Here is a 24,555-nt window from a genome sequence, read left to right on the forward strand (position 1 = left end):
TACTCAAGATTCCATTGGACACAGGAGATTAATCTTCCTTCGTTCTGTCCAGACCCGAAACATCCAAGGGAACGGGATTGGCACAATCTAGATGTGGGAAGAATGTTAAAAACGTACATAATCAGGACAGAACATATACGTAGAACGGACTTTCTGTTCGTCAACGTCTCTTCTCCAAAATTAGGACAGCACATGTCTCCAACTGCCATCACATACTATATCAAGACCTGCATCAGAGAGGCATACAAAACTCTCCAAGTTAGAGATTCCAGCTGGAATTACAGCTCACTCGGCTAGAAGTGCGGCAGCTAATGCGGCCTTAAGAAGACATGCTTCAGTGGAGGACATCTGTAAAGCAACCACCTGGCCCTCCATTTCCACTTTTATCAGACATTTTCAGTTACATACATACTCACCTGGGAGCTCACCACCTCCCTAGGCAGCTGATTCCACCTTTGAACTATTCTGACCGTGAAAACGTTTTTCCTAATATCCATCTGGTACCTTTCTGCATGTAATTTAAGCCTGTTGCTTTGAGTCCTGTCCTCTGCTGCCAACTGGAACAGCTTCTTGCCCTCCTCCAAATGACAGCCTTTCAAATATTTAAAGAGAGCAATCATGTCCCCTCTCAATCTCCTCTTCTCCAAACTAAACATTCCCAAGGCCCTCAGCCTTTCCTCATAGGGCTCGGTCTCCAGACCCCTGATCATCCTCGTCGCTCTCTTCTGCACCCTCTCGATTTTGTCCACATCCTTTATGAAGTGAGGCCTCCAGAACTGCACACAGTACTCCAGGTGTGGCCTGACCAAGGCAGTATAGAGAGGGACTATTACCTCCTGTGATTTTGATGCATTCTGTGATGATGTTAAGCACTTGGAAGATGGTAGTAGACTAAACATTAGGAATTTCTGATATAAAAAATTCTATGTAGAAGTCCTACAGGTGATCCAAGCGCTTCATCCGGAACTGTGTTTTTATGTTCTGTTTCTCCAAGGACCTCAATCTCAAATTCAGAATTGCTAAATTTTAGAGATGAAGCAGCTATAGTAGGATCCATTTACTTGTTTTCTAGGCAACTCCCAGTAGAAAAAGCTTCCATCTTGATTCAGCTTTTCAACACCCCTCATTAACCAGAATATTTAATCTTTGAATTTAGTTCTAGATGCATTAGAAACTTGCAGATCAACAAAAATAGAAAGATGAGGAAAATCTATCTGAAGGTTTATAAACAAATATATGGATTTTTCTGTGAGGCATCTGCTGCCTTTAGAACGATCCACACTTGTCTGCCTGAGTACTAGAGGTTTAAAGCTCCTCTTTAGTCTGTCTGCTCAAACAAATTGCAGGGAATTATGTGAAATAAACTCTTCAGTCATGTTTGTGTATTTTGTCAGCTAATGTTTACAGTTAGTAATCCAGAGGGAAGCTTTCCCCCCTTATAATAGTTGACAAAACTAATACTAGAATTTAATCCAGGCTTCTTATTGTCTTCTGTAATGCTGAGTTGGTAGATAATTTATACAGTCATAGAACGTACTGCACAATGCAGCAAATTCACAGTTACTCCCCCAGTAACTCCTGGCCAATGCCCAGATGAAGGCAAAAGTCCTGTAGGATCCCTGGCCAATCTGGTTTGGTGGAAAATAACTCCCTGACCCCAGAGTGACGATCAGCATTATTCTGGGCATATAAGAAAGGGCTATGAGAGCCAGTTTGGTATAGTGGTTAAGAGCAGCAGGACTCAAATCTGGAGAACCAGGTTTGATTCCCCACTCCTCTGCTTGAAGCCAGCTGGGTGACCTTGGGTCTTGGAGCTCTCTCTGCACTACCCACCTCACAGGGTGATTGTTGTGGGGATAATAATCACATACTTTGTAAACTGCTTTGAGTGGGTGTTAAGTTGTCCTGAAGGGTAGTATATAAATTGAATGTTGCTACTCTCCTTTCCTGCCTTCCCTCTCACAATCCACCTAAGTTCATGCTGAGTCATAGAATCATTGCTGACAGATGGCCATCTAGCCTCTGTTTGAAAAACCCTCCAAGAAGAAGAGCCCACGACCTCCCGAGGAAACCTTGTTCCACTGCAGAAACACCCTGACTGTCAGGAAGTGCTTCTGTAGTACCTCTATCAAAGAAGGGAGAAAGGTTAGTCTGAAATGATTTGTTCATGAGAAGCCCCTGCTGGCTCTTAGTAATCACAGCCTTCTTTTCTGAATGCTCAAGAACTGACTGCTTGGTGATTTGTTCTAAAACCTTTCCAGGTATGGACATCAAGCAGAAAGGATCCTCCTTTTCCTCCTTGACGATGGGGATGATGTTTGTCCACCTCCAGTCTTCCATCACCTTGCCTGTTCTCTAAGAATTCTCAAAGATGATATACAGAGGCCCTGGAATTCCATCAGAAAGTTCCTTTAGTACCATAGTGTCCAGCGACGCCGGCCTTTTGTCCACCCCCACCACCAGCCCTGCAGCAGCAGGCGCCCCCTTTAGGCCCTGCAGCAAGGCCTCTGGCAGTACCTCAGTTGCAGGGTCCCCTCCAGGCCTCCAGGCCTCTCCCACCCTTAGGCCAGTTGCAGCTGACGCCCAGGCACCACTCTGGGGAACAGCCTGCAGCCACTCGGCAGACTCACCTGCCTCCTGCAGTTGCCCAGATGGCTCCACTTCATCCAGGCTCACAGGAGGTTGCCATCAGCACAAGTCAGGCAGGCGCACGCCCCAAGACGCCAAGGGAGCCACTGGGGAAGGTTCAGAAGCAGCAGGGGCCAGCCAGGCAGAGAGCAGACCAAATGCCACACCCTAGGTGGGGATGGAGGGGGTGGGGCCAGGAGACTACAGAGTCTACCCAGCCCTCCTATCAGATAGGCTGGGAGCAGGGCCAGTCAGGGAGATGGGGTGACGATTGGGGCCAGAGCCAGGGAGGTGGGGCCAGGGGAGGCCTTTAAATTCAGGTTCCTGTGAAGGCCGAGGAGGATTTTGGAGGGAGAGACAGCTGGAGCACGCTGCTACTCCCAGGGCAGGAGAAGAAACAAGGTGGTGCAACCCCCTTCCCTGCCCATCTGTGGCCGGAGGACACCTGCCTGGAGAGCTGGTAGGATGGCAGGCCATCAGGAGAGGGTGCCAGTGAGGGAGGATCCTCACACATAGGATGCAATTCATCTGGCTCTGAGGACCTGTTTTGATTTAAATACAGTAACCTGTGGCTAACATATCCTAAGCTGCAGCTCCTTTCCTTTATCATGTATTCTATTTTTGCCAGGTTGAGCACAGTTTCCCTTGAAAGAGAAGACCAGAGCAAAGTAGGAGTTAAGTGGTTCTGCCCTCTGTCACCTGTTAAAATTCCAATTTCCTCTCCGTGCACAGGGCCTACCACTTCCTTGTTCGTTTTCTTGATATGAACATAACCAAAGAGCCCTTTACTGTGTTTAGTATCTCTTGTTAGCCTAAGCTCATACTGAAGTTTAAGCTTTATAACCCACTTCCTGAAAGCACCAGTTATTTGATTATATTCATCGTTGGTAATATTTCCATATTTTTGTAATATAGAATATTAAGAGCAAATAAATTGTGCCAACACTACATGTTTTCAGCAGATGTTTGTGTGTTGGGCAATTTACCACCATGTTTTAAATGACTTGCTGCATAGTTACGTATTATCATGTATTGTTGCAGAGAAGTGTAGTTCTAGTCTGAGAAATGAAGAGATTTTGTAACTAAAAATGCTTCAGGAAAGCTACTGTGTCAGAGGGTGTAAGATGCCATATTTAAAAATGGTGAAGTAGTATTTTGACAAGCGCTTAAGTAGTGCATCAAACACAGTCAATGTGTCACTGGTGAAAATGAATGCTTTAAACTTCCGATGTGCTGAAATAAATAAATAAATAATATCTGCACTTGTATGCCTCTCCTCTAGACAGTTTAATGCCCCTCTCAGAGTTGTAAACAAAGTTAGTGTTGTTGTTATTCACATATTCAGCATTATTCAACTACACTGTGTTCAGATCTACAGCTCTTTTAAAAATATTTAAATCAACTTTATTTAAAAGAGAAAAAAGAGACATTTGTAAGTGCATAAAGGGTCTTGAACAGAATATAGAATAATAGATTTAAACTACAACAAAAAATAAGCAAGATATACAGTTAAATTTCATAGCATTACTCCTCTCCCTCTCCTCAATTACTTATACCCAAAGTTTTATACTCAACAGTCTATTTTCAATCATATACATCACATTTTAAAAATCTTAGTTTTATAATTGATCTATATCCACGTTAACTGTTCTTAATATTACTTAATTTTGAGCTATGTATTCAAAGAAATCTCTCAGTTTTTCCTGGAATTCCTGTGTTGGTCTATTATATGTATAAGAAGTTAATTTAGTCAGAGAGGCATATTCATATTGTAATGATTTTAAGTGTGTGTGTGTGTGTGTGTGTGTGTGTCTTGTTTGGTGTGATACAGATGAAGAGTGGGGGGGTGGAAGAGATGGATGAGTGAGATGATTGGCCGATGACTGAGAGTGTGGGCGGAGTGAACTGCTGTTTCAGAGTGGAACTACAAGTGACAAAAGGCACAGATTGGACACTTGTCAGTTTCCCTCAAGTTTTGGCGGGAAATGTAGGCAGCTTGGCGGAACGTTGGACAAGTGACAGTTGAAAAGTCCGTTGGACAGCAGTCGGAGAGCCAAGCTGCAAGACTAGGATGCCTACATTTCCCATCAAAACTTGAGGGAAGCTAACAAGTGTCCAGTCTGTGCCTTTTGTCACTTGTAGTTCTGCCATCAGTTACTGAGTGGAGAGAAAAGAGTCAGTCTGGGGAAAGCAGGCAAGCTGTGTGCAGCCTGAGCATGTTTAAGTATTTCTGAGAGAAATATAACCTGTGTGGAAACCTGAACTGTGTATGTTTGTGAAAGAACATTTGGTCAGGGCAAAAGAGGCAAACTGTGTGTGTAGCCTGAGAGAAAGTCTTATGTGTGTATTTGAGTGAGAAATTGATATCAGAAGCAGGCAAACTGTGTGTGTAGCCTGAGAGAAGATCTGAGTGACTGTGTCTGTGAAAAGTAACTTTATGAACAAATAACACTCTTTTGAAACCATCAGGCTTAAGAAATAATATGAAACAGATACGCTTATTGTAACAATAAAAGTTTATTTTGTTTTTGTTTTTTTTAAAACCAGAGTATGTGTTATTCCCATATCCCATTCCTATCCTCAGGGCCACATAGTCTCACGAAGAAGCCTGATGCTTGGGCGTGTTATTAAAGGGGAAATTTAAGTTATTTTGGAATATATTTCCTAGTGGCAGCAATCTACCCAGAGGGGCAAGAAGAAAGGAGTTAAAGGCAAAATCTAACTGAAAGACAGAAAAGGGGTCGTAACACATACAATTTATTCATTCATTTAATCACATCTGGACAAAATTCTGTCTTCCATTTTTCTGCATATGCAAATCTACAGCTCTTCAACTCTTTTTAAGCAATTGGGCTGGGGATACCTGTCAGCCTTAAAGTTCACTGAGTAATTTGGGCCATTTCTAGGTTCAGTTCGGCCCTCACAAACCTGGTAAGTTGCCAGGCTTGTGTGACACCCCTCCCCCAGTGCAGAGTGCATCCAGATCCAGTAAGTTGTATTGAGAAGCAAGTGTGATCACTACATGAGATTTCTTTTGATCCCAGTAGTTTAAGGATCCCCGTTAACTGGGATAGAAAGAACCCTTGGTTAGTGAAGATGTTTGCTTTTGGACAATGATTGATTGAAGCTGGGATGTCTTCAGTTTGGTGCTTTGCACAAGTAGGGGAGGAATGCAGAGTATGTGCCTGCGTGGTTTGTTCCCATCGCAGGTTTGTTCCCATCACAGACAAAATTGAACTGTTGCCCAACTTGCCTTGTATGTGTGTGTTCTTCTCCCCCTCTTCTTATTTTATCGTGAATTATTTGGAGGAAGTTTTAGGATTAAAATGTTACATTGTATGAAATTATCATTGGGGATCTCTTCTGGAACCTAGGCCTAGAAGTGTGAAACTGATGCAAGGACTTTGGAAAAGAGTTTGCAGCACCAGCTCAATGTAAAAATATGTTGTTGTGGTTCAAAGAAAGGCACTTTTTGGCAGAGTAGTAGGGAGGCTTCCTGTAAACTTGTACTGTGGATTAGGCTGTTGGAGTAAACGGTCCGTGTTGTTTGTACTAGCATCTACTGTGTGCTTCCTGACTCTCCCTCGGTAGCGGAAGAAGATAAAACAATGGGTGAAGAAAAATGTTAATTCTGAATAGGTGCCTTTTTTAGTTTGTGCGGCATTTTTTAACCAAAACTCAGAGCAGGTACAGAGCTCTATCTAAATAACAACAGCAGATTTTCAGTAGCTCTGTGGAAGCTCTGTGTTCTAGTTCCAATACATTGAGAACTTGCAGAAAGTCATTAGCTTATTGGGCCTTTAATTTATTGGACATTGCTAGATGTATAAAAGTTACGTAGAATTTACGTAGAAGAGCAGCAAATTATTACTGAACTGCAAGTAGGCTTCTGAAAAGGCTAAGATATTATTGAGCTGCATACTTTTATTTTTAAAGAACATTTTACCTAGAAACAAATGTGTGGGCCTGTATTGCAGTCTTTGATTTGGTAGATAAATGTCTGACATAAGCAGGTGGGTGCCTATGGCATAGGATAAGAATAGGAATGCTTATTGTTCCCATTGATTTTTAATTTCTATGGATCCAAACTTCTGCAAATGGAGAGAGTTAATGGAAGTAGATCTTTCCCTTCCGCCAGCAGCCCCCTTGTCCCTTGTAAAGTTGCTGTGGAAGGTCCTCTGGAACAGTGTGTCATTTCCCCACCATCACACACACACCATACCATTCAAGAGGACCTTCCAACTCTCTGCAGCAACTTTAGAAGGGAGACAGGGGGCTGCTAGGGGAAGGGAAATAGGAAAAATACACTTGCATAAACGGTGTGAGTTCTATGAACAAAGCAGCTTTGTGGGTGAAATGGGGCTTCCGGGAGACAGGAAATACGAACAGGTATATGAGAAATGCTCTGGAGTTCACAAATAGTTGCTAAATTGCTGAGATATTGAACAAGTGAATAAAAAATCTAGGGCTGCATTTTTTTTAAAAAAAGTAAATTTTTAGAAGGGCAAAGAGGTTGCTAAGCACTAGGGCAGCACAGGCAATTCTGAATTTTGTTTTATTTTTATTTAAAACATTTATTAGCCACATTTCTAGTTTACAGCAGTCAAGGCTGCTTACAACAGACCTAAAATACATTGAAAGTTTATTTTAAAGTCACAATTTGAAATTATCAATCAAATGCAGTTCTAAATAGAACTGTTCAAATTTGGAATGGAGGTAAGTTAGTAGTGAGGAATGTCTTTTGCAAAAATCATAGTACTGAAGTTTGGAACTTGCTGACCTCAACATGCTAGAGGCAGTGATGTGGGTTATCTGGAAAGATTTGAATTGGAAAATTTCCAGTGCCCTAAATAGAGTGTGATCTGATTTAGCATATTTGTTTTTACTTGTATTTACTAAAGACAATTTAAAAAGTGCCCTGTCTTAGTATTCCATCCTAATAGCAATAAATCCTTGAACTGAAATTTCTTATTTCGGGAAATAATACTGTGTGATTTTATATTTTATACTGAAACACATTTAAAGCTTTGTTGAAGCTTTGTATAGAAATTGTTTTTATTGGAATAGCAGCTGTAAAGATGTAAAAACAACATAGCTTCTACATATCTTACAAAATTTAAATTTAAGAGGTAAAAACACTGAAGGCACTGAAAACTGACAAATTTTAGCATACTTAAAAACAGCGCTTGATCTGATGTGGCTGGCATATCTTCCTTTTTCATAGAATTTAAGTGTTCCCCAGATGTCATTGTGGAACCTGATTTTTCATGTCACTATCACTTACATTACCTGTTTGTTCCATTTCAGGGTGTGGATTACAGTATCCCTTCCACCATCTGAGAGGAGCTTTACGAGTAAAAATTTTAGTTTGGACATTTCCCACCTAATCAGATGAATTCATAAATTGCTTTTTTTAAAATCTGTTTTGTTTAATGCATTTGTGGCTTTATTTTCCCACCCCCCACTTACAGATCAGTAGAATATGCTGTCCCGCACCTGGCCTCTTTAGGGGTCAATCATTTGGCCGGCTGACCTCTGAGGCAAGAGCAGCTGGCCCTGGTGCTGGAGCTGGAGTGCAGGGCTTGTGCCTAGTGACTGGTCAGTCCAGCAGTGCAACTCTTTCAAACCTGGCTCACCTGCATTTGCTGGCAGGCATTAGAGGTCAGGAAGCCATGCTCTGCTCTGGCTGTGATCTTGCAAGGAAGTATCCCACTTAGTGTTCTGTTCTGAGGCTACCTTGCACTTTGCTTCTTTTACACCACCTCTGCAAGGGCTGTTTTTGTGGCATTGGAGGTGATCCTTGAGAATCTGCAGGCCCAGGTTCATGCCCTGCCTAGCAGGGACTAATGGTGGTCTCTGAAGCAGGAGGCAGAGACTCACAGGCTGTCATATATGTCTGCCTACATATCTGCCATGAGTATTTTCTGTATTCTGTGCTTTGTACTGATCCTCTGATAGTACGTGAAGTTGCATATCGGTGGCCTGTTTGGCTGGGAGTTGTTTCTTACAGGTGCCTACTGTGGTGTCTTCTTTAGTTTTCACAGCCGCTTGAGAATGTGTCCTTGAGTGCCGGCTTGAGCCTGGGAACTGAAAATGACTTCTTTTTTGCTTCTCTCCTCCAGTTCATCTCTCCCCCTGTCTCAAACCCCTCCCCCCCAGCTCCTCTGCGCCAGAATCCTAACCGTCCATATCCTAAAGGTGGGAACTTTCCCTATAACTAACCCTTTCAAACTTCTACACATCACTTCTGCCAATACCCGTGTCCGTGTATACTGATGTTGATGGATCTCTAATAAAGTAACTTTAACTCATACCCTGGAATGTGTGCAGTGGAGCACTATGAGGATCTAATTGCCGGAACCTGACACAGGCTCTGCCAGAGTGGTCTTGTACGGTTGGCGTGTGGTCAGATGATGCTTCTGGGGCACCAGGTCTATCTTGACCCTGCTGGTCCTCCAGCTCTTCTTCTGAGCCCTCCAGGGCTAGTCAGAGAGAGTCATGAAATCTGCACTCTCAATTCCTAGGAGTAATTACTTGAAAGACGTTCATTACAGCTGTAAAATAAACCAAGCTTGTTTAATAGTAAATCTTCAGAAATGGAAAATTTTCAGCAAAAAAATTAAGGACTTCGAAAATTTATGCCAGAAGATCACATCTATTTCCTTTGAACACAGGAGAGAAGAACAGGAGAACAATTAACTGAGCTAAACAAGAAGTAGGTGTCTTTACACTCTTTATACTCCTTCAACCTTTTCATGTCTCTATGCTGCAAGACTGTTAGTCTTACATGGCCACTGTGGTGGGAAAGGAATCAGTCTTGCCGATCCAGAAGCTATTATGGGATGCTGGTCCCCCCTGGTACATATTGCGTGTATGTTATGTGCCGTCAAGTCACCTCCGACTTATGGTGACCCTATGAAGGAAAGATCTCCCAAACATCCTATCATTAACAGACTTGCTCAGATCTTGCAAACTGGAGGACATCGCTTATTTTATTGAGTCAAGCCATCTCATTTTAGGTCTTCCGCTTTTCTTACTGCCTTCTACTTTTCTTAGCAGTATTTTTTTTTTATAATTGTTTTATTTTTTAATTACTAAAGGACACTACATTAAAACAAGGAAAAAGGGAACAAATTTCTTTAGTTGCGGTTCTCATGAGCGTTGCATTCTCCCGAGCCGATTCCTCCGCCTCGAGCGCTGCGTCTTTAATGGTTTTCACCTCGCTTTCAGCTGAGCCAACCCTTTTTCCGATTTCACTTAACATATCAATAAAGGGATAAGCGTTGTGACAAAGAGGTTGGTTTCTTCTTTGTAGACGCTGAAAAAGCGTTTGACAATTTAAACTGGGATTTTTTGTTTGCCACTATGGAAAAGCTACAATTGGGAGAAAGATTCATCAGAGCAATTAAAGAAATTTATAGAGACCAGACTGCAGCAATTGTAGTGAATGATGAACTGACCAAGAAATTGACGATTAGTAAAGGAACAAGACAAGGTTGCCCGTTATCTCCATTGTTGTTCATTTTAGTATTGGAGATTCTGATGATACAAATACGACAAGACGAGGAAATACGAGGAATAAAAATAAAGGACTATTCATACAAGGTTAGAGCATTTGCAGATGACATAATGTTAATTGTAGAAGATCCATTGGAGAACATGCCAAAAGTGATAGACAAGATCAAGGAGTTTGGTGACTTGGCAGGTTTCTTCATTAACAAAAAGAAGTCAAAGATATTATGTAAAAACATGACTAAGCAGAAACAACAATTGTTAATGGAAACAACGGACTGTGAAGTAACTAGTAAGGTGAAATATTTGGGAGTTGAGCTGACTGCAAAAAATATAGATTTGTTCAAGAATAATTATGAAAAATTATGGACTCAGATAGAGAGAGACTTGATCAAATGGAATAGACTGAATTTGTCATGGTTGGGCAGGATTGCAGCAGTTAAGATGAATGTGTTACCAAGAGTAATGTTTTTGCTACAGACAATACCAATCATCAGAGACTCTAAACAATTTGAAAAATGGCAGAGGAAAATATCAGATTTTGTTTGGGCAGGCAAGAAGCCTCGAGTGAAAGTAAAAGTTCTACAAGATGCAAAGGAAAGAGGCGGAATGCAACTGCCCAACCTGAGACTTTACCATGATGCAATCTGCCTAGTTTGGTTAAAAGAGTGGATGACATTAAAGACTAAGAAACTATTAGCCCTAGAGGGATATAAAAAAATTTTTGGATGGCACGCATACCTATGGCATGACAAAGTAAAGGTCAACTCGATGTTCCTGCATCATTTTGTAAGGAGAAGTTTATATACAATCTGGAAGAAGTACAGAATTTACCTACAAGAAGGAACCCCTTTGTGGGTGGTTCCATACGAGGTGATAGATCCGAGAGCTGTTGATAATGAACAACAATGTTTAACGTACAAAGAAATAACTAAAACTGAAGTGTCTAAACTTAGAATAAAGACGCAAGAGGAACTATCACCGAACTACGATTGGTTCCAGTATAGACAGATCAGAGATTTGTATAACTCGGACTCTGTAAAGGGAGGTATACGAACAGAGAATTCGGAACTAGAGCAGACCCTTTTTAAAGAGGACAAGAAAAGAATATCCAAGGTATACCAAGTACTGTTGAAATGGTATACCGAGGATGAGACAGTTAAAACACAAATGGTGAAATGGGCTATAAATTTTAATAAAGAAATAACAATGGAGGCATGGGAATACTTGTGGAAAACTACAATGAAGACAACGACATGTATTAATATTAAAGAGAACATTTTCAAAATGATCTATCGTTGGTACATGACACCAAAGAAGATTGCGCTAGGAAACTTGAACACTTCTAATAAATGCTGGAAATGTAGAAAGCATGAGGGCTCCCTCTATCATATGTGGTGGTCGTGTGAGGTAGCTAGGCAGTTCTGGGGGGAAATAATAAGAGAAATGAGTGAAATTTTACAGTTTCAAATAAATAAGAACCCAGAACTCCTGCTGCTAAACTTGGGAATGGAGGGAATCCCAGCCCACCATAGGACGTTGATATTTTATATGACTGCAGCAGCTAGACTTTTGTATGCGCAGAAATGGAAAGTACAAGAAGTGCCAACTATTGAAGATTGGATCTACAAATTGCTGTATATGGCTGAAATGGACAAGATGACAAGAAAACTGAGAGATCTGGACTCAGGGCAGTTTAACACAGACTGGGAGAAGCTGAAACAATATCTGGAGAAGAAGTGGGAGGTGGGAGGAAAACTGTGGCAGTTTGAGAACTACTGAAGTACAATAAAAGTATAAAAGAGAGGGGTGACTTTACCGGGGGAGGAAGAGAAATGTGAATTTATAAGCAGTTAGATTAATTAATTGATTGAGATATATATAGATATGTAAAGGTTAATTGATAGAATATTGATAGAGAATAATTAACGGTTTAAACATGAGGATTGAGTAATTAACAGTATTTTTTTTTACTTGATAAGACTTATATGCACCAAACTGAATGTATAGAAGAGTTAAAATGACTGACTATGTGATGAGTTATATAGAAATACTATAAAAAGAAGAAATGATTAATATAGAGAGAACAAATCAAATTGTTTGATTTAAATGTGGGAAATTTTTATGGTTTATGACATACAGAAATATTCAAAACTGGAAAATGGGATAAATTGTTTATCTAAAGAAGTATAGTTTGGATGTTTAGTAAGTAAAAGAGTTAAAGATGTACTGCTTAATATAATGGAGAATATATATTTGTTTTAGATAGAGGAAATTAATAGAAGTAAGGGAAAAGGGACAGAGGGTGGGAAAGCTGTTGGAAGTCAACAAAAGGGGGGGAAAGGGAGGGGGTTAGAAACGAAAAATTAGGGGATAATTGAATGCAATGTAATGTAAAAATATTAATGTTCTAACCCAATAAAAATTTTACAAAAAAAAAAAAAACATATCAATAAAGGGCTTCATAGCTTCAGCAACAGACCGTTTGACAGCCTCTTCAAGATTTTCTCCCTTCCCCTGCAGCACAGCCAAAACCGACTTTCCCACAGCGGGACTCTGCTTTTTCGTCGCCATCTTGGGGGGGGGATCGCCAATTAAGTTCCAAAACTCAATGAAGGGGAACTTATCCGAACCCTCTGCGTATCTCAAATTGTTAATTTTCCTTCCACCGATTTTTACTCCAGCTTCTTTTAGATCGAATCCAGCTTTCCTTATATGATCTGCATGGAGGTTTGAACAGGTGGGGAAATAATATACATCCTTGTGTGACACCTTTGCCAATTGGAAACCATTCTGTTTCCCCATATTCTGTCCTAACAGTAGCCGCTTGTCCAGAGTACAGGTTGCGGATCAAAACAATGAGATATTGTGACATCCCCATTTCTTTTAAGACTCTCCATAGCTTTTCATGATCCTCACAATCAAAAGCTTTGCTGTAATCTATAATCTATAAAACATGTAATCTATAAAACATATTATTTGCAGTTAATGAGGAATCAAGGAATTGGTGGAAATGTATCTCTGTAAAAGTTACTCCATAATGACCTATAAAATAAAGTCTTGCTTTTGATGCCTTTTGTATTATGCAGTGTAATGTTATTTCTGTTATTGTCTTGCCACTTTGAAACAGGAAATATATTGTTCCTGTTAAAAATATCTCTTCTGTCTTATGTAGCAACAGTCACTATCTTTCAGACCACTTCTCTACAATAGTGAATAAGCAGAACTTGAAGTATTGACTTCTTTATGGAAAACGGTATCCTGAGTAAATGTGCTTGAGTAGGGCAAGTGATAAAACTGAGTAAGACGTGGCAGTATGAGTTTTCATCTTGGACTAAATGTAGACTGAAGTATTTTGTCTAAACTTCATGCTGCCTCTTATACTAGCTGTTGTGGAAAACTGTCTCACATTTTTCCATACTCTTAGGAAGGATTCCATTTTTATTTTGTGAATATTTGCAGAGCAGATTAGTTTATTTTGGAAAGTCGTTTTCTTTAGCTTTGTTCTTTAAAAATATACAGTAGCTTCTGTTGCTGTTTGTTTGAACTTTCCCAGCACCATTAGTCTCTTCTCTGTGGAAAAATGAAAATGTGTTTTTGGGTCGGTGTACTGATCCATTGGCTATGGGCAGAGAGGCAGTCAGATACTATCACAGTAGCAGTTTACTTTTAAATTTTATTATAGCGTTATTATCAGCCTTGCGTCTAGACTGCTGAGGTTTAGGTGCCAGCCTTCAACAAATTCTGTATGATTTTTGAGTTGATATGGTTTGGATTCTTTTTACCATTCTATGAATGTTGACCTTCTTATATTTTTATATTTGTAGTTTTATCTCCCCATCTCTCCCCACCCCCACCCCCCTTGGTATGGGAATGCTGCAGTTTTGCTGTAATATTTGATTATAACAATTGTTTTATTGTGCTATATATAATGGATGTTTCCTTTTAAATTAAGATAGTATGTTTTCTTGGGAGCCCTTTTTAAGACTGTGAGGGCATATATTTTTAAAGAAGTAGCTGCAGCCTCTTGTACTATCTATATTGCTGTTTTTGACTCCATTTGGCCTTCAGTTTGCAAAGATCTGAGTAAGGATGTCAGTGATACACGGTTGCTAATTCAAAGGGTTGCCATGAGTGAGAAGCATAAGATGGCACTTCACACACATCTCTGAGAGTTCTCAAGAACTCAGAAGTGGGACAGTCCACGCTGCTTTAGATGCAACTCATTTTTCTTGATGTCCTCAAAGCAGTTTTGGTGATAATTACTCTGTTGAAGTGTGATCTTAACTAGAGATGGGCATGAACCTGAATACAAACCAAAAAAACCCATGAAACAGCCTGGTTCGTGGTTTGTGAACCCGTGGTTCGTGGCAGCTCGTTCCCACGAACTTCCATGAACTGGTCTACTGGTTCATTTGGTTCATATTAAAGGGCAGTTTAAATGGCCATTTCCCCGGGGAAATGGCCATTTAAACTTTTCCTGCCACTTGCAAGCAGCAGGTCCCTTTATCAGCTGGCAGGCGGCAGGGGGGATCCCCAGGCCATGGTCTCCTCCCCCTCCTCCCATGAGAGGCAGGAAGGCTGTTTTCGGCCTCCTCTGCAGATGCACAGAGTGGCAGAGGAGGCCAAAAATGGCCTTTCGACTCCTCAAATGGCCCCCACAGCCGTTTGAGGGGTGGGAAGGCCGTTTTTGGCCTCCTCCACTACCCACGGTGGCCATTTGAGGGGCGGGAAGGCTGTTTTCGGCCTCCTGCACTGCCCTACAGGCTCACATGGTGGCAGAGGAGGCTGAAAATGGCCTTCCCGCCCCTTGCGGGAGGAGGGAGAGGAGGCCGTGGCCACGGAGAAGACAAAGTAAGTGTGGAGCTGGGGTTTGTGGGGTTTGGGCCATTTAAAGGGCCCTGCCGCTTGCAAGCGGCAGGTCCCACCTGCCAGCTGAGAGTTTAAAGGGTTCTGCTGTTTGCAAACGGCGGGAAAGGGCCCTTTAAAGGATTAAATGCCCCTTTCCCTGCTGCTAAGCAGCTGGAAAGGGGCATTTAAACCCCACGAACCACGAACTGGTCAGGAACTTGCCCCAGTTCGTGGGAGTTCCTGGTTCGTGGAAACCCACGAACCACAAACGGCATGCTTTGTTTTTTTGTGGTTCATGCCCATCTCTACTCTTAACCATCAGCATATAAATCCAACTCTGCACAATGGCAAAATATTCCACACTGTGGGAGACGGTTCCATTATATGATTCAGTATTAGCTTCAGGTTAAGAGAGCTGAGCAGGGTCGTGGTGGTTGAAAAGAACTATGCAGCAACTTCTTTGTTGAAAAAGTATTTTGAAACAGCTGGAAAAAACGTAACTCAAACCAGAACATTTTAATTACAGAGGCTAAGGAGGCTATCGACCAAGTATAGAACAGAAAAGATCTACCCAACAGTCACAGGAGAAAAAGAAGAAAATGTGAAAAAGAACAGATACAAGGATATACTGCCATGTAAGCCCAACTCTTCTTTTAAATAGACGCTTTAATAACATTTAATAAGGTATCTTGCCAGTTAACATTTACAGTCTCTTGAATAAGTAAATTAGATGGTAATTATTTGCTGAAAGTAGTATTTTTTTTTAAAAGATGGTTCATCTGCTTAAGTGAATGTTTCTTTGTATAAGTGTCGGTCTCCCAGTTTCTATTTAAAAACCATTTTCAAGGCTAAAAATCTGGTAATGACTTTGATCTCTGAACAAATGCAGCAGAAACCTTTATGACTCATCTGATACAAAATTATTCAAAATACAATTTTCTTAAAGGATATGTGATGTGAATCTTACTAGGAAAAGGGCATCCTGGAATGGAGAGAGATAATTGTGCATTCTTAATAACCAACGCTTCTACATTGTTTGATTAATTCAATTGTACCACTAAATATCCATCTTTATAGATACTGGATTTCTGAATGTATGATCTGACTGGTACCCTATGTTTCAAGTTAATGTTTTAGTGTGAAAAGTGAGATTTACCATTTGTGCAGATATTGGACTTAGTTCTTTTTAATAGTGAAAAATTAATCTTCTGCTTGGAAGATAAGAACTTCTACACCTGCTTCTACTCTGTTTTTTTAAAATTATTATTATTTATTTTATTTTTTTTACACCTGCTTCTACTCTGGATGTACTTCTGGATGATGTTAAGGTTAGCTTACCCAGAAGTGAAACTGATCACCTGAGTAATTGGAACTATAGAACCAAAAGCTAGCTGCTGCTCCCTGCCTGGGGCCAGAGAAACAACGAAAGCAAAATTATTTAATTAGTCTGTAATGCTGGCACTTTATCACATGATGAGAACAGTGATATCCTATCTTACCAAACATGTCTAAACTATTTGTCTCAATTGTGTTTCATAGTTTTCTTTTGGAACTGAATAGCTATGCTCAGTAAATCCTTTGCGGTTTAGGTTGACTTGGCATAGTTTGTCTCTTTGAAGATGAGTCTTTATGGAAAATTTGCCTTCTGGAAAAAGCTTTTTTCAATAGCTATAATTGCAGTAATAACCAAATGTTACTTTACTAAGGTTATAGGTCACATAAGGTTGAAAGGTGACCTGGACCAAGAATGTTCAGTGACTGCTGAGACAACCTCCAATTTCAAACTATGGAAGACTAACTTGCATACGTTTTAAGCAGAGTTGGTCAGATGATTATCAAATGATTACTGAACTGAATCATTGGCAACAGAATTGTAGGTTGTCTTTTGCAAGTATCAACTACTTATGGAAGACTTCTAGGAAAACTGGATCCTGCTATCTGCATGATTCAGAGATCTTACCTCAGAATACAATGGTAGCCTTAAAATGCTTATGCAGCCTTAAAATACGCAGGTAAAAAAGATGAATGCTCTGCAATTTCTGAGTTATCTCCGTACATACAAATTAATCTTTTGCAAAGAGGCCTTGTGTAAAAGATAAATCTGGCTTTCCCTAGAACTCATTCTGCTGCTGTATTCAGAAGCCCCCCCTTGACTGTGGGTGTGTTCCTCTGCCAGCCTGAGACATTGACCTTGCTTTAGAACTAGCTGACTCATGAACCTGAATGACTTCAGAATGCCACCATGGGGGTAGGAAAGGCTCGTGCCTCCCTCTTCTAGCTGTTTTCCTAAATAGCGAGGCGGAAGTAGTCTGTTCACATGGAGCAGTAAAAACAGGAAAATACCCTCCCCCCATGCTATTTTGGTATGGGGAAATGGCTTGAGAGGGGAGGCAGAAGCCCTTCCTCTCCCCACAGAGATGTTCTGAGCCCCATTTGGGCTGTCCATTATTTTTAACTGCCATTCCCTGCAGCTGAACCCGAGTTGTATCTGGGGAACCTGGACTCGACTCTTTAAAAACATGCACATTGAGACTTGCCTTGTTGTGGACTAGCTGTAGGAATTTTGGATTAGTAGGGTTTTGTCTTGCCAATATATTGCCTTTAGTTTGAAAGATCTGAGCAAGGTTGTCAATGACAGCAACCAGTTAGCTCAGAACACACAAACACAGGATTTGGATTTTACCTATAAAATGAGCTGGTCTGAGCTTATGGAAGAGCTGGATATAAATGTTTTAAAATAGAAAGTTTTATATGAGTAATGTGTGTGCTTCTCAGGAATTTAATGAACAGCTGTCTTTAAATTTGCTGTTTATAATAAAAAATAATCTCTAGAAACATGGCATTAGTCCTATCGCTATAATAGATCCAAATCCTGTTCATGAACCACATCTGTGCATGGCTTGAGTTTAGTGTAGCTGCAAGTGTTTCCTATCACAGTTAAGAATGTTTACTTTTAAAATGGCTCTCTAAAGCATTTCTGATCTGGATTGCATTTGACTGGTTGTGCAGTGTTATGGAGAGCACATGCAAAATATAACATGCAAAATAATTCTTCATAAAATTACTATCTTTTAGTTGACCACAGCAGAGTTAAACTGACTTTAAAAACTCCCCCACAAGATTCAGACTACATCAATGCAAATTTTATTAAGGTATGTATTTATGTAACTTTATCCCATAATGCAGTTTTAAAATCTTACCACACTTTCCTTGATTTAGAACCAGAACTGATAACAGAATGCTGTGGTGTGTTAAACTTGAATGGAAAAGGAGGAAAGGGGATCCTCAAAACTGGTGCATGAATAAGAAATCACTAGGTCCCTAAGTCACTGAACATGGTGCCTTGGGGATAATATATCAAATAACAGTAATGTACAACAATAATGTAAATATCAACACACTGTTACATTAAAAATAAATAAGAGGGAGATTGTCTGTGTCCCAGTAGGTAAGGGTCACAGTTTAGACACACTTCCTTCGGTACTTGCAATATATTGACTGGAAATATCTCATAAATATTTTCTCAGAAGTTGATGCTCTAGTCGTGACTATATGTAATGTTCTCTATATGACACTGCCAAATACCACTTACCAATAAACAAACAAAAACCCCTGAGATGGGTACAGTGACTTCAATGTTTCAAATTAATTTTTTTAAAGTGTTGGTAATTTGGATTTGGGAAAACTGGAACAATCTGTCCTACTGATTGTAGGAAGATGTAAGGAACATGAAGGGTCAGGAAAAACTTGCATGCCATTGGGTTAGAGAGCTAAGATTTTTTGACAGGTCATTCAGTTACTTCAGCTGTAGTGAGGACTTTAATAGGAGTTTGACTTTGCTCATTTTATTTTCATGAGATTTATATCCTGCCCTTCTACATTAAAAAGTAGCACAGGGTAAAATTATATCTCACTCACTATTTTCCTTGCATATACAACCTGGGTGATTTTTCTTTTGTTATCGGTATGAATGGAACATTAACTCTTCTATTTTGTTCCTCTTTGGTTTGAAAATTTGAACGTGTTGACATTTGAGAAGTGCATCCTTAAGTAGAACCAGCCATTGAATTGTCGTTTCTGAGGTTGATTGATTTATGTTATAAGCAGGGCCTTTTTTCTGGGGAAAGAGGTGGTGGAACTCAGTGGGTTGCCCTAGGAGAAAATGGTCACATGGCACGGAGGGCGCCATGGCACGGAGGGCAATCTCAACTCCCCTCTGTCTGGAGATCAGGGGGTGGGGCCACCAGCCATGTGACCATTTTCAAGAGGTTCCGGAACTCCGTTCCCTCGCGTTCCCCCTGAAAAATAGCCCTGGTTATAAGAATGTTTATATTCATGGTTTATCTAGAGCTGTTGCTATACTCAAGTGTGTGTTGAAATTTCAGGGAGTCCATGGGCCAAAAGCATATGTAGCCACACAGGGACCGCTAGCAAATACAGTGATAGATTTTTGGAGGATGATATGGGAATACAATGTTGCGGTAAGTATCCTGCCTGTCTGCTTAATTCTGTTATATGAACATTTTTGAAACAGGTGCCTTGAAACAAACACACTTACCGATCATCTTTAAGACAGCCTCACTTGATATATCTGGCTATTTCCTGACAGATGTTACAGTTGCTCAGAACTTGGCTTGTATTATCTCTGCTATTAAAGTTTTCCATCCAAGCGGATTACCTTTCAAGAATAAATCATTAGTTGATACTTCTCAAAATGGTGGTATTGGCAGCATGTGTGTGTGTTTTATGTGTCCTACGAGCCACAGTCTCGCATCTTTGCCTTGAGCATCCTGAAGGCTGTTTGAACTTATGCAAGGCCTGATGTTTTACTGTATGGATGCAAGTTCTCCTTTTGTGACAGCATGAGCAGTCTACCTAAATGGTCAAGGAGAGAATGAGAAGGAGGAGCCAACATGATTATTGTTTTCAAGCTCCCCTTGCAGTGTATTGTAATGGGAGACGTGCCTTCAGTGGCTTTTGATACATTCTTGCCTCTCTTTGGCAAGCCTCTTGTACTGCTAACTATAAACTCAGCAGTAAGCCCCACCCTGCATGCAAGACAATTGCAAGGGAAAGTGCTAGCCTGCCCAGAGGATTGAACAGATTGCAGGCTGTTGAATTTGAAATCTTATGACTCTGGCAGTACAAATATTGTAATTTTTGCTGCTGTTATGCATGGGGTGTGTATATATATATGGGTTTAAAGAACCATATTTAAATGTTAGGTATTGGCAAAATTGAAGTTTTGTATTGAAGTTTTAGAGTATTTTACGCTAATTGCTGTATCTGTACATTTGCTGTATCTACATATAGATGTAGAGTTTTTAAAGTTTTTAGTGATATTTAATATGTTGAATTCTTGTTATCCGCCCTGAGCCCGCTGATGCGGGGATGGCGGAATATAAATGTAATAATAATAAATTAAAATTAAATTTCCCCCCATCCTTTCCTCAAGGAGTTTGGCATACTTTTTTTTCTCATCTTCCATTTTATCCTCACAACAGTCCTGTGAAAGGTGAGCTTAGACTAAGTTCACCTAGTGAACGTTATGGCTGAATGGGGATTTGAGCCGGGGTCTTTTGTATCCTGGTCAGACATCAGGACCATGCAAACCAAATTACCTGTTATACTGGAGAGTGCAAGATTTAATAGCATTTTGGAAGGTTTATATATGTTTATATTTTTATTTTCCAGATTATTGTAATGGCCTGTCGAGAATTTGAAATGGGAAGGGTATGTATACATGGTTTAGGGTATGTATGTAGCCTTTAGCAAACATGCTACTAAAGCAGTTTTCTGTATTGGCTCATCACTGTAGATAACCAATAAAGTATTTTCATGTTACACTTAATCAGAAATTTCAAAATTAAAAGTTCTCTTATACCAGATTTTGTAAAATGCAGCCTAGCAGGTGTTACAAAACATACTAATGGTTTGAGAACAGTATAATAAAGTTGTGAATGTACATGAAAAGAGATGGCAGCCAGGCTAAATGCAGTGTATGCAACACAGCCTTGTGGATGTAAAATTAAAAACAAAGATTCAGAGAGGAATTGGAGACCTTCAGAAGTAGATTAAAAACTACATATCTGAAAGTTAAAATATATTAGAAGAGTTGGTCTTGCTCGCATTTCGATCCAATTGTATATATAATATATTCATAATTATACATGCAGTTACGTTGATTAAAATTGTATATTTTTTGGTAACAGAAAAAATGTGAGCGTTATTGGCCTCTGTATGGGGAGGAAGGTGTTTCTTTTGGACCATTTCATATTTCTTGTGTAAGTATTTTATGAAGTTTGTGATACTTTATAAACATTGTTTGCAGTTGCATTAAAAATTGAGGTCCAATCTTCCTACAAGTTGAGGACAGTAAGGAGTAGGTTCCCTGAAAACTTGAAAAATGACACACACACACACACACACACACACACACATATACATGGGTAGCCCCCAGGTAGTTTTCCCCATAGGGAGTAATGACATAATAAACCAAAATTTCTTTGATCTGTCTGAGCCAGATCAGAGGATTTTTCCCAGATGTTTTCGGGCTCACCGGATCTGGGTTTCCTAATTTTGGGGGGGTGCACACTCCTACTGTTGACTTCTCCAGACATCCCTTTGTGCTTTGAGAGGAAATTGGAGTGTGTTTGAGTCCTTTGGTAAGTGGAAATAAGTGGAAATCGCTCTGCTTCTGCCAAACTTCAGCCTGTTTCATGAAGAACTGTTCTGCAAGTACTTGCAATTCATTTGATAATAGCATTTAGTCTACAATTGGAGCCCATAGCCAGATTGTGTACTGTATACACAGCTACTTCAGAACTATTCCAGATAACAACACTTCCAGGCCAAGTCACTGTTTCCAGAGTTTGTATTTGTGTGTGTGTGTTTTGGAGACCTACATTTCAGTCTGTGCCATTTTCTGGTTTACTGGTGTAAATGGTAGGTTGAACCAATTCTCAAAAGTCTAGACGTGGAAATTGGCTGAAGGAGTTTAAAGATAGGACACTGATGTTCTTTTTCTAGATGAGACAATTTTACAGTATGTGCCAGCTGATCAGATTAGCTTTTCTTTAAGACGCTAAACATTTCAAAGCTAGCCAAGAATGTATTAAATGATTAATATGATAGCAAATATTTGGTGATAGTTGATTCTGATCAGACAAATTAAAGAAATGTGCTAGCAGTTGGTCCCTGTGTTGGGTTTTTTAAAAAAGAAGTAAAGGAAGATCAGGAGAGGGTAAAGAATTTAAGAGAGTCCTGACAGACTTGAATGAATTGGGCTGGGGTGGGCTGGGATTGTACATAGAACAAAGCTGGACCTTTATATAATGAAAGACTGATCCTGGTTAGTGTGTTATAAGAAACTGCAGAAATAGGAATACTGACAGAGAAATAAGGAAGTAAACTGGAAACATCAGAAATTCATGTACTTATCTATGCAAGGAGAGCACACTAAAAAAATGTGATAATAGCGTGATCTCATAAGGTATTGTTTTAAGCAACTGTATACTGTGGGGCAAACTACTCTAGCTTGTTTCAGACATAATGTTTCTTGATCTCTCATCTGTGGTTAATGTTATGTTGCATAAGGTATGGCATAAAACGGTTTCGTTTATTTTTTGACCTGTACAGCAACTTGAGGGTATCTAAGCACATTTCTCTACATTTCTGTGTCCAGAGTGTTTTTGATTTCTGCTTTGAAATGTATTTAAATAAATGAATTTAATACTACTATTGGCATTCTACGAGTGTCTTGTTAAATTCCATTTACTCAGCTATTTCCTTGTTTGTTTAGGAAGCTGAGCAAGCAAGAACAGACTATTATATTAGAACTCTGCTACTTGAATTTCAAAATGTGAGTATGTCTAAGCTCTGCATTCTGAGCCAAAGGAACAATGATTGATTTGTGTTAGCGATTTCTCCTGCGTACTATAATTTTGGGCAGCCTATTGAATGATGTACAGCAGAATTTTTACCTTTTGCAAATTTTCAGCTACCTGCATTAAAATAGAGTAAATGGTTTAATTTATGATAATGCACAGGTGCAGCTGCATTGTGGCAAGTGGCTGACTGCAGAGTTTGGTAGCAGTTATAGCCTTGGGTCAGGAAGCCAGAATAACTATGTGGGAACCATGGAGAGGAGGGTGTCATATGTGCTTCCTGCATATCTGCCATGAATGTATATGGGTTCTGCCTCTGGCTTCTGAGAGTGTGGGAAGTTCTTTATTGCTCAATGCTAGTAGGGTATCTTGCAAATGTTTACTTTCTCTTTCTCGCTCTACTGAGCCAGTGTCCTTGACTGCTAGCCAAAGCTGGCTCATGATGTGCTCTTCTTGAGAACCAAAGATAAATTCATCTTACTCACTGCCTGCTCTAAAATATTGTCTCACCCCCAACCCCCCTGTTAACGGTCCTTATCCCAAAGGCGGGAATATTCCCTATAACTAACATTGCTAGCCCCACCTACATCACTTCTGCCAATTCCACTGTCTGAGCACCTTGTACTGAATGGATCCCTAATAAAGTTACTTCAACTGGAACACCTGTTTGTTAACTATGGAGAACTTGGGGACCTAACTGCCAGGGACTGACAGAGGGAGTGTTTCTTTAAAACATTTGTCTGTTACATTTTGCGCCTGTGATGATTGGCGGGCTTCCATAGAACCACAAAACTTAAAAGAGCAGTGGTAAGAACAAGAGACAGCAGCACAGAAATTGATGAAAATCCCTGAAAATTGTTAAAGTAATAATAAAACAAGCAGGTAAAAACTATTATAAGCAGGATCAATAGCAAAACCAGCAGTTTTAAAAGCACACAATGACCGCCCCCCCCCCCAATCCCGTGAAGTAACAGTAAGAACCAATGTGGAGACTATTAATCTGTAAAACTTCGGAGAATACAAACATTTTTGCCTGGCACCTAAAAGATGGTATACACATTGTGCAAGGTGAGCTTGTGTGGGGTGGGCATAGTCTTGGTGCTCTAATTTAAAAGGCTTTGTTTCTTGGGCTAAGGGGGCACAGAACAGGATCTTAACTGTGTGGTAGGCCCAATAGACAGAAGGCACTTCTTCAGATACTCTCATCCTAGGCCATGTAAAACTTTATAATTAACCAGCACTTTGAATTGTGACTGGACCAAACCAGCAGCCAATGTAAAATGGCATAGCATTGTTATTCTTGCCAGCAGTCTGCATTTTGGACAAACAGAAATTTCTGAATAGGCTTTAGAAGCAGCATAAAGGGCAGTATAGTAGTGCATCCACTAGTACAGCAGAGGATGAAGCATTGTCATACTGCAGGAACTAGTGAGTAAGCTGTATAAGGCAGGAAATTACTTTTTTGCAAGACAATACATAACATTAGTTGTTGTAGATTTTCCAGCCTGTATGGCCGTGGTCTTTGCATTGTAGTTCCTGCAATGCCTTTCATGTTCTTTTATTCTTGTCTGCACAACCTACAAACAGTATTCAGACCCACCAGAAAAATACAACAGATGCTACGATCAGCAAAAGACAGTAGAGACCCCCTCACCTCTGCAGGAGTCTACCGCATAAC

At 40.1% G+C, this 24,555-nt stretch overlaps 1 protein-coding gene across 1 annotated transcript in view; it reads left to right on the forward strand.

Moving 5' to 3' along the window:
• Nucleotides 1-24,555, forward strand: part of PTPN12 (protein tyrosine phosphatase non-receptor type 12) — a 99,241-nt gene that overhangs the window by 32,318 nt on the left and 42,368 nt on the right. Inside the window, exons 2-7 of the mRNA XM_054988644.1 lie at nucleotides 15,518-15,626; nucleotides 18,067-18,143; nucleotides 19,377-19,472; nucleotides 20,686-20,724; nucleotides 21,204-21,275; nucleotides 22,793-22,852. Coding sequence (XP_054844619.1) covers nucleotides 15,518-15,626; nucleotides 18,067-18,143; nucleotides 19,377-19,472; nucleotides 20,686-20,724; nucleotides 21,204-21,275; nucleotides 22,793-22,852 — 453 coding nt within the window. The remainder of the gene's footprint in view (nucleotides 1-15,517; nucleotides 15,627-18,066; nucleotides 18,144-19,376; nucleotides 19,473-20,685; nucleotides 20,725-21,203; nucleotides 21,276-22,792; nucleotides 22,853-24,555) is intronic.

The sequence above is a fragment of the Eublepharis macularius genome, chromosome 9 (genome assembly GCF_028583425.1).
Source record: "Eublepharis macularius isolate TG4126 chromosome 9, MPM_Emac_v1.0, whole genome shotgun sequence".
Classification (NCBI taxonomy): Eukaryota; Metazoa; Chordata; class Lepidosauria; order Squamata; family Eublepharidae; genus Eublepharis; species Eublepharis macularius.